This window comes from Balaenoptera musculus, chromosome 2, assembly GCF_009873245.2.
Source record: "Balaenoptera musculus isolate JJ_BM4_2016_0621 chromosome 2, mBalMus1.pri.v3, whole genome shotgun sequence".
Taxonomy (NCBI): Eukaryota; Metazoa; Chordata; class Mammalia; order Artiodactyla; family Balaenopteridae; genus Balaenoptera; species Balaenoptera musculus.
Genome location: NC_045786.1, coordinates 73,258,105 through 73,278,358, shown reverse-complemented (window position 1 = coordinate 73,278,358; position 20,254 = coordinate 73,258,105). Strand labels below are relative to the sequence as shown.

General features: G+C 39.2%; 1 protein-coding gene across 1 annotated transcript in view; it reads right to left on the bottom strand.

Moving 5' to 3' along the window:
* The window catches only part of RORA (RAR related orphan receptor A), a 723,518-nt gene that overhangs the window by 171,648 nt on the left and 531,616 nt on the right, over positions 1–20,254 (bottom strand). Inside the window, exon 2 of the mRNA XM_036841390.1 lies at positions 12,414–12,443. Coding sequence (XP_036697285.1) covers positions 12,414–12,443 — 30 coding nt within the window. The remainder of the gene's footprint in view (positions 1–12,413; positions 12,444–20,254) is intronic.

Sequence of the window (20,254 nt, the reverse complement as noted above, 5' to 3'; positions counted from 1 at the left end):
CTTTAAGATTCAGTAAGTAATCTAGGATTATCAGAACATCTACTTCCCAGATTCTTTAACATATCAGGATCACCTTTTCCTCTAGAGACCAGACAAATACAGGATGTTTCCCTTGATAGAATATACCCTCCATTCTTGGAAAGACCAGCCAGTTCTCTTCTCTAGTAGGTGGTTTTCTCCTTTGCATTTACATAGATGCCAATGGTAACTGAAAATGTCTCTTTCCTTTATAAAATCTTGTATGGATAATGCAAACAAATGGTATCTAAGGGGTCACACGTTCTTCATCTTTAGATGATATAAAAATATTCTTAAATTTTCTGGATGAGATTCTGATTTAAATCTTACAAACTGCTAACAGAAACTTTAAAGCAAGCAGTCCTATAAATCAACTCTACTTCAATTAAAAAAATTTAAAAACATGAAACAGAGCAGTTTGATCAACGTAAAAAAAAAAAAAAGCAAGCAGTCCTAAAACTGAGACTCAAAATACGTACAGTAAATTGTCAGACATCAAGAAGCCCTTTGAGTTGTAGCATTGGTTTCCAAAGTAATATAGTACAAATCTCACAATATAGTTTCACATAATAAATATCTGTTCTTCCTTATAGCTGTTAACAAGGAAAAGATGATTATTTTCCTCCATATTCAAATGTGCAAGAAGAGTGGTCATAAAATTGTGTATGTACACACACACGTGCACATGCACACACACACACACATCAAGTCTACAGAAATTAATTGAGCACATAGTAGATACCAATCACTCTGCTAAGTCCAAGATATACCAAGATAATTAAAGCATATCTAGTGGGACAAAGCTACAAAACAACAACTATTCTATAATACATTTTCTGTACTGTGACCTTAACAATGTCCTGTGGGAGCAAAGGAACTGCAGCAATTAATCTAACAAGGTAGGGTTGGAGAAGCTTTTGCATGGAAGTTGCTATTTGTGTTGGCCTTTGGTGGAGCAGTAAGACTTCCACGGGTGCAGAAGTTGGCAAAAGACATTCCTGGACAAACAAGGTAATACAGTAGAACCAAAGGCACTGAGACATACCCACACACAGAGTCTTCTAGGAACTAGTCATTCAGTGTGGCAAAAACTGCTGGCATAGAAGTCAAGGAAAGAGCAATGGAAAGATTAAGACCAGGTTGTGAAGGGCCTTGTTTGCCATATTAAGTAGTTTAGACTCCTCAGGCAATGGAGAGCCCTAGAGGGTCATTAAGGAGGTAGAATAAGAAGATCCTGCTGACAGTGGAATCTCAAAGCAGGCCATAGTTTTTCTTTTTCTTTTCTTTTTATCTGGGGGAGGAAGGAGTAGGAACTGCTGAATGGAAAGGTAGTATTTTCTAATATACCTGGTCTCACAGAACAGAATTTAGCCAAGGCATGTTCTTAGCGCACAACCCTAGCACCATGAGACAAGACTGATCTCTCCACTAAGAGATTCACAACAGTCCTTCTTATTATTGGTGTTCTACTATATTCACACAGCAAAGCAAGAGGAGTGCCAAGCTGCATCCTGAGTACTCTGCTGCAGATTTACTGCCTGACAAGCCTTAAAGTTAGAAAAATATTCCAAGCTGAATCTGTCACGAACAGCTTTATACAGTTTGTTGTTTCCTGAGTCGTCTGGCCACTGGGAGACCAAGTCTGAAGAACACGTTTCCAATGGTGAGCCTTACTGACAACTGCTTTATCATTCTTCATGTTAAATAGACCAGCATATCGAAGCTCTTTCAAGCCAGGAAGCCAAGCTGATGATGTGAACAACCAAAAAGTGATTTTTCTCCTAACTGCCCACACTTATCAGAAGTCTTTGAATTTATACAGTATATGGGTAGCAAAGAATGCAACACTGATTTTTTTTTTATCACTATTTGATACCCCTTCACGACAGTCCCTTGTGGCAGGAAAGTGGTTAGTTTGCAGATAGGAGACACCTAGGACCAAAGAAATAAAATAATTGGAAATCATTGTTTTGATGGAGTTGGGGCAGAGTTAGCAATCGCGTTCCTGGGTTGCTGCTTTCCCGGGGAAGCCCGACAGCCTTGTTCCCACCGCAGACTTAAATGTCCTGCCTGAATCCATGTAGATCAATTCGATTCCTGAGCCCGAATGACAAGCTAAACTAGCAATAATGCCTTGCACAGGATTTTAAGCGACATAATCAACCGGAGAGGGACTTGTGTCAGTTAGACTTTGTCTCCTTAAAAATCAAGAGTAACAGTGGTAAGAGAGAAGTTTTTAACAAGGAGGAAAACCCTAGACAGTTGTCTCTAAGATTCTTCACCACAGCTTCAAGGACAACCAGGAAAAGAGCTGCTATTTGAGGCAACTTCATTATAAAATCATTTTTAATAAGCAATCTTAACAAAGAAAGGGAATACTCTGGTGGAGAAAGCCTCCAGGGACCCAGAGGCTGCCCAGTTAAGTTATTAGGAAGTTTCACACAAGGGACCAAACAGCTATTTCATTGGCCTCGGGGGACAGAGTTTAGTTTTCACCTGTTCTCTAGAGGCACTGGTGTTATCCTGTCTAAGAACAGCAGAGACTGGTAACAATCAATTATCCTGACACCCCAACTTGGTGAGGGAAAGTGAATATTCAGTTTTGTCAACACAAAAAGACACGGTGGAGAGAGACAGATAAATTAACGTGATTCGGTTCATTATACACGGAAGACTTTTCTGAATATGCAGCCAACAGAAAGCCTCATCTGAACCTTGGTGTTCTTTAAGTGAAACAATAGAAACTCGTTCTTGGAAAATGAAGAAAGACCAACAAAGAGAAAAGGGAGTATCATTATCTTCTAACTGTACTGTCCAGCTATGTAAGGGAAATAGTTCTTTGTGCTTATGAAAAAATAATAATGCAGTTTGCTTTACGTAAGGAGTGAGCAAGATTGGGCATGCGGGGTTCAAATGTTTGGAAAGCTACGTGTGGCCGAGTCCTAGTATATTACAGCCGTCTCCAGCCAATTAGCAGCAGGAAGGAAAGAAAGCAAAAAGAACCATTAGCCACGCAATTCAAAGTGCACATGTAGTTTTCAAGTTTCACTGCTTGCTTCATTCCTCTGACTTTAATGAAATGGCAAGCACTGGTCTGACAATTAGACCTTCAAACTGGGAAGATGGAGGGAAAAAAAGAAACGCTTTTGCTTTAATAATTAGAACAGCCTTCTCTTTTTGGACTAGATCTTTCCTGCTCAAGAAGCACTTTCTACACAGGTGATCAGAGGAAAGACCAGAAAAGAACCTCGATCTGAGGATAAGAATTTTGTCCGAGTTCAGAGAAGGGAATGAAGTATGGAACCTGTGATTGCTATGATGCTCACTAAATGACAGCAATAAAAACACTGTTTACAGGTCACTGTGTTTTTCACGCCCATTCTGTGACTCCCCGCTGGTTATGAGACAAAGCCAAAACCTTACCTCTGTCGTCCACGTCCTCTTCTTTTCTTATTAATACTCTACTGTAGTCAGACAGGTCTATACAACGCCCCTCCCCCCTCCAAGTCCTCCATCAATCTACCTGGTCACACCTACACCTCGCTACCCTTCCAGATCCAGCTCAGCTCCCCAGCCGTGTTCTCCACTCAGACAGACAATCCAACTGAATCACAGGCCTGCAGTCTCCTGCAATTCTTTCATTACTAAAAGTTCCTCAAGTGGGTCTATCCTTCCTCCTCAGATGTAAACTATTGGAGTGTGAGGACTGAGTTAAACTTTCTGTTTTACACCGTGCCTAACACACTGCCAGACACAGAGAAGGGGTTAGAAATATTCAGCTAATAAAATCTTTCTGACTCCCAGCCGCCTGCCCTTTGTACAGGGATTGGCTGTGGTCTGCTTTCCAGCCTGCCTTCCTTAGATTCCAGTATAACAGGTATCTGGATCATCCACCATATAGTCTGCTCCTTCTCTCCTCTAAAACAAAAAGATTATAAGAAAATATGTATGGATTAAGCCTCTTTCACTGAATCCAAACCTGAATCTTGCACATTCTTGCATTTTTTGCTCTTCTCTTCAATATGCCCTCTAATCGTTATGCTCGGCTGTTAACTATTTAAGACATTAGGAGCTAAAGTCCATGCCTACGAGTTCAACGAAGTCGAACCAGGTAAAGAGCTATCACTCCTACATAAGAAAAATGTTTACCCAGAGTTGGAGGTGAAGTGGGTGGAGAACATTTCACTGTGAGGAATCTCGGGCAGTCACAGGAAAAAGGGTAATTGAATGCGTGGAAATGAAAAAGTCACCGTTTGTGCAGATATGGACATCAATTATAATCAAAAGGACCATGTGACTACAAATACACTAACTTCCTGGAAGTGCAGTTGATAGACCTAGTGTAAAATTTTTTGTATAATTCATAAAGCAAGTGAATGTAGACCAATAACTTTCTTCATATTTCAAACACGTTGACATCTCTGCTGCTCCTCAGTTTTCAGTCCTTTGGATGCAGATCTCAATAAAGAGAGAAGTTGGTGCAACTGTAAATCCAATCCTAAATTCAGGTACTCTCAAGCGTACTTGAAACCTGGATGTTTAATTCTCTTATGCATCCTTTTGATATATATTTCAGTTCCCTAAGGAACTTTTAGCTTTCATGGTTGTGTTTGTTTGGTTAGGTTTCAGGGAAACCACAGTATCCTGAATCATACTACCTCTTAGTGGCAGTGAAAGTTATACATGGATTATCAAGTTGATCTGACAAAAGAATGCTAACGCACAATTTTCTTATAAATGTCATTAATGTCTGTTAAAGGCTTTGTTGCAGTGGAAAATGAGTTCATGCTGTAAGAAATACATGTTACTACTCGTGTGGGGGGTATAACTATCTTAGAAGCAAAAATAACCAATTTGAACTCTTGTTTTATTATGGAATCAGTTGAGGTGAATGAATAGTGATGTTAAATGGATGTCAGTTCTTTGATGAATGAGGTTAGGTTGTCAAAAAGATTAGTAATGATCATTTTAGGTCAACTGATTTAAATGAACTTTTTCATATGGTGGGAATAGCATACCTCCTTCTCGTAATCAGTTGGTTCACCAAGCTTAGGAGCCTTTATAGGTAAAATAGTTCTAAGGTAAAAGATAACCTGAGTCAATTGTAGGAATGACTGCTCGCTTGGCTTTCTTCTTATATTTTCAAGTGGAAGGACCACTCTAAGGAATGAAGTTCTTTATCGTAGGCTCTGTGGGTTGGCTTTAAACCGTGGCTCAACCACATACCAGCTAGCTGTAGAACCCTGGGCTTCAGTTTTCACCTGTAGAATGGGGATGGTAGCAACACCTCCCTCACAAGATTGTGGTAAAGATGAAATAAATTAACACGTACACAGCGCTTAGAGAAGCATCCAGCACTTAGTAAGTGCTCCACAACGATTACCTAATGCTGATATTGGAGATAACAGTGCGGTACTCGTGTGCATGCAAGGAGTCAATCTACTCTGAGTCCTGGCTCTGCCCATTTCCAGCTGGATGAGTTTGCAAGTTTTCTCACTTCTCGAAGTTAAGTTACTGACCCCCTCAGACAAGTTTTCTCATCTAAACTGGGGGTACAAGTAGGACAAAGCTCATGGGGCCGATGAGAAGATTAAATGAGATAATGCATGTAAAGCGCTCAACATAATGCCTGGAATATCAGAACTGCGCAGTAGGTTGTAGCTCCTGCTCTTGCTGCTGCTACAGAGACTACTGGTACCTGGACCTTTCCTATCGCCACTTTGATTATTATTACACTATTATTATTATTATTATTATTGAACTCGAAGTAACACAAAATCCTGAAAAGACATCGGCCCTTCTTTAAAGATCAACTCAATCATGTACAGGAGTTTCATTAAATATACAATAAATCCGTCAAGTAGACACCAGTACTTGGTAGGCTAGGCATTTTTATTTTCTAGCGGTGATGGTGGATTTTAAAGAGCCATTCCCCATCTCAATACACCCTTTTGAGCCTATGTTCTGAGATGAGAACACAAATACTTTTTGTCCAAATTCAATTCACAAATCTGAGGTCTATGAACAGCAAACTTGAACCAACTGGATGCTCTGATGGAAACATTTAGCTAAATATTCAGATGTTTAATCAATTAATTTTTTATAATTTTTATTGGAGTAGAGTTGATTTACAATGTTATGTTAATCTCAGGTATACAGCAAAGTGAATCAGTTATACATATACATACATCCACTCTTTTTTGGGTTATTTTCCCATATAGACCATTACAGAGTATTGAGTAGAGTTCCCTGTGCCACACAGTAGGTCCTTATTAGTTATCTATTTTATATATAGTGGTGTGTACATGTCAATCCCAATCTTCCAATTTATCCCTCTCCCACCCCCAACTTTTCTACTACTATTGACAAGGAAGGGCCTCTCAAACAATTAGGAAAATTGCAGATGTCTCTCTGTGGATGTGAATATGAATCCGCTCAACAATCTGCTGGGATCCAGATGACTATTCTGACCCTACTGTAGCCTCAGTTGCCTCTAAAACACCAATATATATGTATATATGTATATACTTATAAAGTATCTACCTATGCTGTTACATCAGTAGAGTATGCCCATCACAAATCCTATTCAGAAACCTTATGAATCAGAGCAAACTCACTCCAAGCCCGTAACTATTCAGATTTGTAAACGGAATTCATAGATCCCCACTATGAACTGTGGATTTTAAGACTATGCAAATCTTCTACCTTGGAAGAACTGACTGGCAGGGCCAAGTGCTATCCATTTATATCCTAATATGATGAGACAGAGAAATCCTGTTAAGTTCAGAGGTTTGGCTCTAGATATACAGGCCAAGTCTAAACAAGGCAAACATCTCCAGACAGCACGGGGCATTTTTACTTCCTTGGACTGACTGATCTTGAAGGAATGACATAGATGTTCCTCTGGGTGAGAATAGGGGGAGAGGAGGAGCAAAGGTAGTTTTCAGCACCTAGAGTTAAATATTTACCTTTCCCTTCATTGCTCTTGTATACTTGGATCACAGTGTCAGAACCCTGGAGGTCTCTCTAATTCTTCTCTCCTCTCCCACACTTCCGGCTTAGTCTGCTTTCCAGTTTATGAGCCAAATCTTCTGAAAAGGGTACACTTAGCATTTGTATTTTCAGATTATTTTCTGTGACTATGTGTCCTCACTCTCCCGCAGTCCCAACCTTGAACCTAGTCTGTAAGCTCCTTGAGGGCAAAGAACCTGTCAGTACATAGTAGATCCTCAATAAACAATTGTCCACTGATTAGCTCTAGAAGAGGCCAGCACTTGTATTTTGGTCATGCCCCATCGGCAGCAAGCTCAGTGTCTGCAAGCTAAGAGATGAATCTTCTGGCAACTTTGTGAGTACTAGTTTGTGACTGTTTGTCAATGGGTGGACGGGAGCTGGACGAAAGCCTCCTGAAAGAACTTGAGTGTGGCTATTTCTCAGGTCTGTCCTAATGAAACATCCAGCCAGCAACTGAAATTATAATTGCCGTGAGTCACACCGTGAGTCACACCATGGGTCACATGGGTTGCCACAGCAACCTATTAACTATATAACCAAAGCACCTTCCATTAGCTTTGCCAAGAATGGTTCTTGAGTTTTCCTGGACTGCGAAAATAATGTGGGTGAGCCCCAAGTTTGGGGTTGCTAAGAGTCTGCAACCAAAAGGAATAACCTCAAGGAAAGGAAAAGAAAACGAGAAAATAAGGCGACTGTACTTCTTGGGCCACCTGAGTAAGCGGCAACAACTGTGACAAATTGTTGGGTTGGTTTTGTGATATCAGCAAATACCCAAGGAGAGGTGGTCGAGGCCTCAAAACTCATTTTCTCTAAGTCAAACTTAAGCCAAGCCTCTAGGGGTAAGAAGTGAATACATTAACTTAGTCCACTTTAAATGATTGCAATAAATACTTTTTTTTTCTTTAAAAATACAAAGGATTAGTTCTCAAAGAAATATTCTGATTTGTACTAAAATATTTTTACTCTAGAGAACTAAAATCTCTTTATAAATAATACACTGCTTTAAGTTTACATCTTAGGCATGAGCCTGCTGCAACCAAACATTTGCAAACGTACTAAATTCATTTTTAATGGTTATTTGGGTTAAGATTAAAAATTCCAGAAGCTTCAGAAGCATATTTGATTTTGTTATTTACTAGGGAAAACTGACATTCAGTTGGATCAAACTGACATATTTTCCTGATTGCTTACGGAGTAACTTGTAATTTTTACATGTTTGGAAGTTCCCGAGTGTGGAAGAAAGTAAGCAGAAGAGCCTTAAACAAAAAAAATAAGGAATATAATTTAGGATTATAAATTAGGTGGTTGGGATTAACATATACACACTACGATATATAAAATAGATAACCAACAAGAACCTACTTTATAGCGCAGGAAACTATACTCGATATTTTATAATAACCTATAAGGGATAAGGATCTGAAAAAGATATATATATAGATAGATAGATAGATAGATATAGATATAGATATCTATATCTATATCTATATCTGAATCACTGTGCTGTACACCTGAAACTAACATGACATTGTAAATCAACCATATTCAATAAAAAACAAACTCTACAAAAAAGAATAAGAAATACAAACAAGGATGAGAACAGGAGGAAGTGACAATGGTCTGTTGACTCTGGAAGCAATCCAGGAGCCGACCAGGTATCTTTCGGGTCTGCGCTCTGGTGGCCGGCTGATAGATTCCCTCAGGTGATGAGCTATGATGCCAAACTTCCCAGTAGCTGGAAATAGCTAAGATTATTTTCTGTTGTATTTTTCACTTTTTCATCTCTATATATGTCATCTTCTAACATTTTAGTGAATGCAGAACTACCCATGCAGAAATAGATGAAGAAGTCAGGAGCAAATGAACAGATTTGGTAAATAATAAAATATGGCAACTAATAAAAACCAAGACAGCAGTTGATTCCAAGAGAAAGATACTTATCCACACAGTACTATTACGGCAGGAATGAGACCAGAACAAACTTGTGAATCGCAAAGCAAAAGCAGTCTTGCAAGTGTCCAATCAAATACAGGTGCTATATAATCAACCACAAAAATTAAATTAAAATTCTACACCACGGTGTAAAATTTCTCGAGTACATCCCTATCCCACAAGTAAAAACTCTCTTTTATGTTCACACAGCAAAACCCAGCAGCAACATTTCCTGTCAACAGCTGAAGAACATCGCAAATGTAAGAATTCCTTGACCAATTGGTCATGATGACTTCGTACAAGAAGCCCCAAGCTTTGCCTTCCCCCACCTGCCAAGTGAAGTTAATGACAAACACTGACGGTCCTATCCCAGGAACTCAGGAGAATCTGTGTTCTCCAAAGACCATGCTTGTGGATTTCTCTGAAGCTAACAATCAGACTTCCTTTCCTGGGAATTTCTTGCTTAACTCACCCAAAGCATTTTTTTAAAGAAGCAATACCTGTACTTTCCAGATAACAAGGTGGCCTAAAATATTATCAAGTGTCACAACTATTCAGGTTCATTTTGTAGTTCTTGCACCTCTGACTGGTGTACCTGTGAGCTGACACTCGGGTCTGATAATATATTCTGCAACTGTACATGTTCATTTGTAAGTGGAACAATCTCTCTGTGCAGGCAGTTAGGAAACCCAGATTGAAACTGCTAATGTGAGCTGACTTCAGCTGTTGATGATTATGTAGTCAAGCCTTGACCAAGGTTTCCTGAACCCTGGCTAAAATCGGAAGTCTTGAGACGGCCCAAAAATGAATTCGCACACTTCCCTGATAGTGACACTTTTTAAAGAGCAGATGTCAAGATGATTTAAGAGGAGCTGAAATTTAACATCTTAAGAAAATTTATCAGCAAATTAAGACAGTTCAGTTTTCAAGAAAAATCCGACAGATGCTAAAGGAGTCATTTGGGTGATAGTTATTAGAGAAAGAACTGATTGATTTTCCTCCTCCTCACCAGTTGTGGGGCCTATAGAGATGCTAAGATCAGAAATAGGATGGGCTGTCTGCTGAGTTGGGTGACAAAAACAATCTCCATGTTTACGTGGCATAGAAGACTTTCACTAACATGCAACTTGGACAATTCAATTTCTCCTTGGCATGGGCAAAGCTTTGTGTCAACTGTCTTTTCAGGAGCTTTCTCCCCAACTTGTCATTGGGCCATTTTATTTTGGGCCCTCTCCCCCAAATCATGAATGTAAACATCAGCCACAAAAACCAAGATGACTTCTGATCTAAATCTTTCTATCAATTTAATATTTGAACTACATAAAGGAAGCTTTAAATCTTTCTACATTTACATTATGCTTAATCCCTAAGAATTTTCCTGCTGATTTTCACAGTTAGAAAGGCACTCAAAATCTATCCACTCTGGCTATATCTTGCTTTTGTTTTAAAGCAGGTATAGCTGATAGAGTTCATTAAGCCTCTGCTGAAAGACCAACCTGTTCTATTGCCTGTTACTGGAGTGCCACTTGTTTTTCACTAGCTACCACTCTCATGCTGTCACCCACATCCTTCCGTGAATTTAAATCCAACCACGGGTTATTATTTCTGCAATAGGCCAATGAAATTATCCTTAGGGATGACAATTCCTTAAAGGTCCTTATGGATGGATGGTCTCTATATTAAGTAACATCTATGGTCTCTCTCCTATTCGTTGAGGGGTATTCTTTGTATCCAGTGGAGTTGAACTAGTTGGTTTTTGTCCATTTATCCAGGAGCCAAGTCATAATGCAAACAGTCAGCGGCTTTCTGTACGTTGCCAGGTGGCCAGGAGTCCATACCCCAAACCGCTATAAACAGTAGGCACAACCATCCGCCCCTGTTCAGGAGAGGCCCAGGACTGAGCTAGCAGAAAGACTGAATTACTTACCACCTCTAGAGTGGGTCCCACCAGGCCAGGGACGAGCTCATGGGCAAGGCTGTGCAAGGAAGCGCTCTGTACCATGCCTGCCCTGCGGATATACAGAGGACTTCAGTCTCCTGCACTGTCAATCTCTCAGTCATCATGAGCTCAATTATGCACCGACAACAGCAACAACAACAACGACGACAACAAAACAACCCCCAAAAAGCTAAGGGCCACAGACTACCCTGGTGGAGGGACAGCCAACTGGAACCGTGTGTTGAGAGACGAGGTGCTGTCCTGAGCATGTGTCCGTTACGGGCCTGAGCTTTGCCTCTTTCCTCAAACATTCCACTGAAGCCCACGGGAGAGCCACGTGGAGAGACAGCAGGATTGGGCCCTAAAAGTCAGGCAACCATCAAATTGGGTGGGGTTGCTTTTGTTTTTTTTTTTGTTTGTTTGATTTTTGTTTTTTTTTTGCTTTTTATGTTTGTTTTCTACAAATACAGATAGACAGACAGACAAACCCAAGAGCAGATTTCAAGAATCAACTGAGGCACAAGATAAACTACTTTGATGGTACACAGAATTTTTTTTTCCCTCCAAATGGTTCACATGAAATCAAAAATTTTCAAAGCATAAATAGGAAAAATTGGGGGACACGTCTTTGTCGGCCCTAAATTGTGCCGTAAATATCTCCATTGCTTGCCTTAGAAGGATGCCCAAACACATCTCGTAGGTAGCACATATCTGTGGTCTAAAATAGTTATCAAATTCTAATGACACTCTTAAGTGAAAGTCTAAATAATATGCTGGTCAAGTACAGTGAAAGTTGACTGCCTGCCATCAATGACGTATTGGTTTCATCCTGAGGATCAAGGCACAGTCAAACATCATTGCTCAGAATGCAGATCACAGCACTTTACATTGACGTGAGTTTGTAAACTTATGGTGGAGTTCGAATGAAGGCAATTGATGAAAGCAGTTGAACCTGAGAGGTGGGAATGAATACAGAGGATAAATCCAGCGCACATTTCCACATCAAACTACCCATGCCATTTACCAGGGCCCCCAAAGGCCACACGAGCGGCAGCGCCTAGATTCCCGGTCAGTACCTCTGCTCCACAGACACAAGTACAAAACGGCCTAAATCGTGAACTAGTGGTGAGGAAAAGGAGACCAAAGCTTAAAAGAAATCAAGGTGATGTTTCCTAGAAACATACCAACTCGTCTAAGAAGGATCCAGAGTAAGGGTGATCAGTAAGTAATTAAATGATCCTCCTGGCTAGATTTTATGGTTTTTCTAAAGATGAGTGGCTTGAATCGCTAGAATTTATCACACTATGTCTAGACTCTCTTTAACACACACTCAGTACAAACAGGTGGAGATGTACCACTTCCGACCACTACAGGTAGAGAAGTATGACCTCTGTTGACCATGGATCACAGCTGAAACATTAGTTTATACTTGAAAGGCCACAGCAGCCAGACATATGCGAATTCCAACTCTTCAGAAAACTTTGGACAAAAAAAAAAATGCATTACTTACATGTATGTGTCTTCTTTGTTACTGAGATACCTAGAAGAGAAGAAACAATGACAAAGGTAAGAAAGGAGCCTGTGTGTACTTCTTAGAATGTACACCATCCCCAGTGTACTCAGAAACGCATTTTGTTCAGATGGGGATGGAGAGGCAAGATGCATTCTCACCTCACATACAGCGTCACTGGATCTACCCCAGTGTAACGAAACCATTAACGATGGGGCCAGCAAGCATTGCCTACTGGCTTAAGAGGTTCTGTGGTAAAAAGTAGCAGCACGGACAGTATTTAGACAGAGTGAGAGAAGACTTATTTTTGATTTTAAATAGGGGAGACGATCATGTTTATAGGCAGAGTGGGGAAGATTTAAGGCACAAGAGAGTGAAGCCAACTTACTCAGACAAGAGTGAACTGAGCCACAGAGCAATTAATTTGCTCTGGCCATTGATTTTGTGTTTACTTTTTAATGAAAATGACTCTGTGCTCACATGAAGCATCACTTTTAATGGTGAGGGAAAATACATCCACAAACTGTACCTCTCTGTCTATACTTGTTAAAGTCAGAAGGGGAATGAGGGCTACTTCTCGGCAAATGGCAGCACAATGAACACAAACTATGCGGAAACATAAGGGGTTCGTGAGTCAGCACCCTTGATACTTCTAAGATGCTTTATAGAGAGCGGGTGAAGAATGGAACTGGGCAAGATTCTGCACATAAGACCGCAGAAAGATAACGTGAATGCACACTTCAATGCAAACAGTGCTATCGCCACTTCAGAAGTGCTCCATTTTGAATTCTGTATGCTTCATTCTTCTTGGGGGATATTCTTGAGACCAAATAGGCTCAAAGTCATAAAGCTCTTGAAAACATTTAGCTTGTGACTAAGAAGTGTGGTAAACCTTGCATGTCTTTTATTCTTTCAAGTTATTAAGAGAACTATTTAACCCCCCTCTGGAAAGTAACACTGTTGAAAAATTTGGCACTCAGATCAGACCTATTACTTAGCTATGGAATGTATTGGACAGGGAAGAAATCCGTTATGAAAATCCATGGTATAGCACAGGAAGAACAGCTCAGTGCTTTGTGACCACCTAGAAGGGTGGGATAGGGAGGGTGGGAGGGAGGGAGATGCAAGAGGGAAGAGATATGGGGACATATGTATATCTGATTCACTTTGCTATAAAGCAGAAACTAACACACCATCGTAAAGCAATTATACTCCAATAAAGATGTTAAAAAAAAATCCATGGTAGACATCAAAAAAAAAAAAGCTAGTGCCAAAATTGTGCACCAAGACCAAAATCACACACTTGTTCCCCCACAAATTTCCACAGGACTTATTTAGGGAAGCTGAAATTACATAGCCCAACTCAAATTCTTTTCCCCCCCCTTTCTAAGGAGAAAAGCACAACTATTGTTTTTCATCATGTTTGACTTGGCTTTGCACAGTGAAGTTAGAAGCTTCTGCAAAGAGTCTTGAAGGCTCTCTCACATGGGAACTAACCAAAGGGTTTGAGGAGTTTTTGAAATAAGCTTTTTCACGAGAAGGGAACTGCCCCCAACAGCAGCAGTGAATCAAGTTGAAAATCTGAATACCACTTGCAACTCCAGCTCATGACACCAGCACCAATAAATGGATACTTTAGTGCTCTTTCAGCATTATGAGAGCTATATGTGTACTTTCCTTAGGAAATGATGCTTTCGGTAAAATCACTTTGAAGAGAAAGTGCTTATGCTGTCACTCCTGATTATTCAGAACCTTCACACAATTGGATTTAACACAGCCCCAAACAGACCTATCTATATTCGCTGAGTGTGGAACTATTTTCTCCTGACAACCAAAGGCCTGATGAAAATACCACTGCTTTGACTTTTCTACTTAAATTTATTATACAGTGTGATGCAGTGTTCTCATCAAATATTTTCATGACGATTATAATGATAATAGATTTTGAAAATCTTTTCAGGAAAGCTGCCTGATCCTTGAGATCACAGCAGCACGGAGCTAAAACTTCTCATATCTGTCTCCAGGAGACAGCATGACTTCTGTAACAGCACAAACTCGGCCCCTCAGTTTCGTTTAACTGCCAATTAGCGATGAGTATAAGTAATTGGGAGATATACCTACACAAGAGTTGCCAGATTTAGCAGAAACAATACAGGATCCCCAGTTACACTTAAATTTCAGACACTAGCAATTTGTTGTTTATCTGAAATTCAAATGTAACTGAGCATCCTGTATTTTATCTGGCAACCCCAACCTATAGAAATAAAATGTAAATTATATCTATCACATGCAAGGAAAAACATACCAATAAATTAATAGATACACTTTTATGGAGAAAGGCTTAAAAAACACATCCCTCTAACAAAAGCAATATTTTTTAAAGTGCATTACAACTCCTAATTATGGAGACATAACTGTGCATAATATTTTCTTTTTTTCAATTTTTTTACTTAATAGCCATTATGAAGACAAAATTCTATTTCTCTAGGAAAAGCAAACGAACTGAAACAATGTGAACACACAAAAGACAAATTTAATGAAACAATCAGAAAATTTATTGGAATTCCCTTCCTTCTCCTCTCCTGAAAAATAACTGTGCTCACACTAATGTCTTGTGTCTCTCCTTTCTCTATAGAAGCTCCAGTACTTCATATTAACTGACTCCACAGAAGTGAAAAAAAAAAAAAAAAAAGCAGAAAAAAAAAAAAAAAGAAAATGTCCTTCTCATTTCACAGATGGGTCAACTAAGGACAATTTAATCATCACAATAAAAATTTTCTGTAGAAAGTTAATATCTGATGGGAAGTGAGTCCATGGTATGTATTTAAAGCTACCTAAGGAGGTAAAAGAACTGTACTCAAAAACTGTAAGACGCTGATGAAAGAAATTAACGATGACACAAAGAGAAAGATACATGGTGTTCTTGGATTGGAAGAATTAATATTGTTAAAATGATCATACTACCCAAGGCAATCTACAGATTCAATGCATTCCCTATCAATATACCAATGGCATTTTTCACAGAACTAGAACAAATAATTTTAAAATTTATGTGGAAACACAAAAGACCCCAAATAACCAAAACAATCTTGGGAAAGAACAATGGAACTGGACGAACTACGCACCCTGACTTCAGAATATACTACAAAGCTACAGTAATCAAAACATTATGGTACTGGCACATAAACTGATACATAGATCAATGGAACAGAAGAGAGAGCCCAGAAATAAACCCACGCACTTATGGTCAATTCTTCTATGACAAAGGAGGCAAGAATATACAGTGGAGAAAAGATAGCCTCTTTAGTAAGTAATGCTGGGAAAACTGGATAGCTACATGTAAAAGAATGAAATTAGAACATTCTCTAACACCATATACTAAAGTAAACTCAAAATGGATTAAAGGCCTAAATGTAAGACTGGAAACCATAAAACTTCTAGAGGAAAACATAAGCAGGACACTCTTTGACATAAATTGTAGCAATATTTGTTTTGGCTCTGTCTCCTAAAGCAAAGGAAATAAAAGCAAAAATAAACAAATGGGACCTGATTAAACTTAAAAGCTTTTGCACAGCAAAGGAAACCTTCAACAAAATGAAAAGACAACCTACTGAATGGTAAGAAACATTTGCAAATGGTATGACTGATAAGGGGTTAATACCCAATATAAATAAACAGCTCATACAACTCAACATCAAAAAAGCAAACAACTCAATTAAAAAATGGGCAGAAGACCTATATAGGCATTTCTCCAAAGAGGACATGCAAATGGCCAATAGGTACATGAAAAGATGCTCAACATCACTAATCATCAGGGAAATGCACATCAAAACCACAATGAGATATCACCTCATACTGGTCAGAATGGCTATCATCAAAAAGAACACAAATAACAATTGTCAGTGAGGATACAGAGAAAAGGGAGCCCTTGAACACTGTTGGTGGGAACGTAGATTGGTGCAGCCCCTGGGGAAAACAGTATGGAGGTTTCTCAAAAAACTAAAAACAGAACTACCAAATGACCCAGAAATTCCACTCCTGGGAATATATCTGAATAAAAAACAAAAACACTAATTCAAAAAGATACATGCATCCCAATGTTCATAGCAGCATTATTTACAATTGCCAAGATAAGGAAGAAACCTAAGTTTCCATCAACAGATGAATGGATAAAGATGTGGTACACACACACACACACACACATATACATATATGATGGAATATTACTCAGCCATAAAAAAGAATGAAATTTTGCAGTTTGCAGCAACCTGGATGGACTTGGAGGGTATTATGCTCAGTGGAATAAGTCAGACAAAGAAAGACAAATACTGTATGATATCACTTATATGTGGAATCTAAAAAATACAACAAAACTACTGAATATAACAAAAAAGAAACAGAATCACAGATATAGAGAACAAACTAGTGGCTACCAGTGGAGGGGAGGGGCGAAATGGGGGAGGGGATTAAGAGGTACAAACTATTATGTGTAAATAAGCTACAAGGATACATTATACAACACAGGGAATATAGTCAATATTTTATAATAATTACAAATGGAGTATAATCTAAAAATTGTCAATCACTATATTATACACCTATAACTTACATAATATTATACACCAACTATACTTCAATATAAACCAGAAAAACCCTGGTATAGATAGTGCATCTAATAAGAGTAAATATTAAAAAAAAAAGAAAAAGATTTATTCCCCAAAGCATATCACTCAGCAGTCAGCTCTATAACTAATTTAAACCTACAGGGTCCTGTGCCCCAGCCTTAGCTAAGCCAGGAATCCCCACCAGGGCTTGGGTGAAAGAGCTACTTGAGAGGTCTGTGTGCCCTGGTTTGCAACCAGCAGCCATTTCTTCATCTCCCTCCTCCTTAAGTGGGGTGGCTGGGTCTTCCATTTCTCTTTCTTCTCATTTCCCCAGAGGTTGCACGATTCCTGTCTTTCTCACCATAGAGCTCATCCTTTCTGAAATCACAGCAGTCTACGTTGCCCATCTTTGTCCTCAAGTAGGAAGGGGTAAGACTTATCCAAACCTAATGCTACTAGCAGTGACCCTGAATCAACCATTCTGGGAGAGTTGGGTTTTCTAAAGATAAATTATGATGAGTGTTTAGGAGGCAAATAGCTCTAATTCTACCCAGAAGTGGAAAAGAATAAACTTTTTAAAGGCAGTTTTTAAGATAACTGGATTTGGAGTCAAGTTAACCTGAACTTACATTCTTAGTCCATCCACTTTCCTACCCAAGGCTGAGAGACCTTGGGCAACTTACTTCACTTCTCTGGGCCTGAATTTCCAGGTCTCTACAATTGTATATAATCATAATAATACTCAAAAGGCTGTTGTGAAAATCCATACAAAATAAGGATGTGTAAAGACCTTCACAAAGTGGGAAGTGTGATATAAATGTTAATTATTAGCTTTCACAAAGGGTGGGCAACCCACACAGTCTTACTTTAACAAAGGTGAATTAGAATGTTCTACTGAAAGCTATGCCATAGCTGCTCGTGATTTCCTGGGTTTCACACTGACTCATAGCCCGGGATTCTGACTTTCAGACCAAGGGCTCTGACTTCAAAATTCATATCTGATGGAGGAGAGCGTAAGACAGAGAACCGAGTTTCTAAAAGTAAGTGTACTCTGTTCTAGACCCCAAACTCCCCTGGACTCTACTCTCTAAAATCAAGGGAAGATACTTGCTCAGAGGCAGGTAAGCTAAGTGGGCAAAGGACTTGGATCACCACCACCAAAGGGTGTCAAGCCAAGTCCAGATGTTGTGAAGGTTTTGATACACTTCCCAATGCCTGGGAAGTGACACCAAGATCCTTCCCCAGAGATTCACAAACAGACCACTGATCAGAGGCATGCACGCCACAGAGATTGGGACTTCGTGGAGTTGTGGAAGAGTGATGGGTGGGACCAACTCTCTAAATGCAAAGCACTCACAAACCGTGAACCAAAAGTGACCTTGCTGGATGTTTTGGGAAAGTCACTTAACTTCTCTGGGCCTTAGTTTTCTCATCTGTAGAATGAGATAGCTGAACTACACGCTTTCTTGATTTCCCTTCTAGAGCCTTGATCAATGACTCCTTGCCGTGCTTTCAAGCTACCAAACCAAACTTCCTCTAAGCAATAGGCTGCCGGATCTACTTCTCAGTGTGAAAAAAATCTAATGTAGCTCACAATCAAGGGCAACCCCCTGAAACTTTTTTCTTTTTGCCTTTAAAAACCAAAGAAGAAAGAAGGCAGTATCCACAAAACGTTGTATAAGTAAAAGATACACTTCTTTTGGGTGATATTTTTAAATTATCTGGGCTAGAGAAAAATGGTACCTTTTGATAAAGTTGTGAGACTCCTTATAATCTTACCCAGCCCATCATATACATGGAGAGAGAGAGAAGCATTCCCAGGTAATGCTTTAGAGTAATTTCTAACTTAACGCTATGATAACAATTTTAAATTGACAAGTAATATCCTTAAAACGAAGAGGAAAAAATCTCCACAACGACTCTCCCCAAACTAGGACCTCTAATATAGCAAGATTCCCTGACTCTATTTAGCCGACTATGCTTCACAGTAAAGCAAAGGAAATGTCACGAAAATACCACAAATTTATCACTGTCAGGGTATTAGTAGTTTCAGAGTTACAGTTATGGCAGAGCAGAGCACTTGAGGGATAGAATCTGATTTTTCCAATCAGTGCCAAATCTTGGACCAATTAACTTCCTTGGTGGACTTCTTACTGTCTCTTGGTTTCTAGGCAATTTTCTGGGTACCAAGTTTATTTTAACTTTTTTTTTTTTTTTGGTAAGAAATGGCATCTTTTCTCCTCCCCAGACATACCAATTACCACAATGGCATTTCCAGAGGCCCTGCATTTTGGACAAGTCCCTAGCTACAAAGATGCCCTTTTGCCACCTTGCTAATATTCAGCCTGTGTGCCTTCTCTTGTTCTCTCTCACAATGAGATAACAATTGTTGAGACAGAGATATATGCAACGTGTATAAGTTCTGTGTTAGAATAAAAAACAGAAAGAAAAAGAAACACAACAAAAAAATACCTGAAATAACAGATACACACTACCGTATATAAAAGAGATAAACAACAAGAACCTACTGTATAGCACAGGGAACTATATTCAATATCTTGTAATAACCTATAAGGGAAAGGAATCTGAAAAATAACATATATATATATATGTTTTATATAGATACACATATATATATATATATCTCTGAATCACTTTGCTATACAACTGAAACTGACAAAACATTGTAAATCAACTATACTTCAATAAAAAAATACCTAAAATAAGATGCTGTGCAGTTTTTCTTTTCTTCTTTTTGTTTTTAAATAGATCAGTATTTCTCTATTTCAAGTGAGTGTGTGTGGCAGGGAGAAGGAGAGGTGCTGAACGATAATTAACAAAATCTGTTCTGTAATGGGCCCGCTTGTTACATGCATGTACACAAGCCCCAGAACACTAACTCTTCATTTCATTTCTAGAAAAGGAGGGCTCCAAATACGAAGGCCTTTGCAAGATTTATTCTCCCTCCTCACAAGACGCCTGCATTAAATAAGACGCCCATTATTCAAGCCGTGGTCTTGGGAGAATGGCTTAACCACTCTTGAACCTCTGTTTTCTTATCCATAAAACAGGGATAAAACTCTCAGTGCTAGGTTTATAGTAAGACTTAAATACGGCAATTCATGTGGGACATATAGCAGAGTGTCTCCTTCCTTTTAAAGATGTTTCTAATTGCAGATACTTTGCACTGGATAAACAGAGAGCTACCCCTTGGGTGAAGACAGCCAATACCCATTA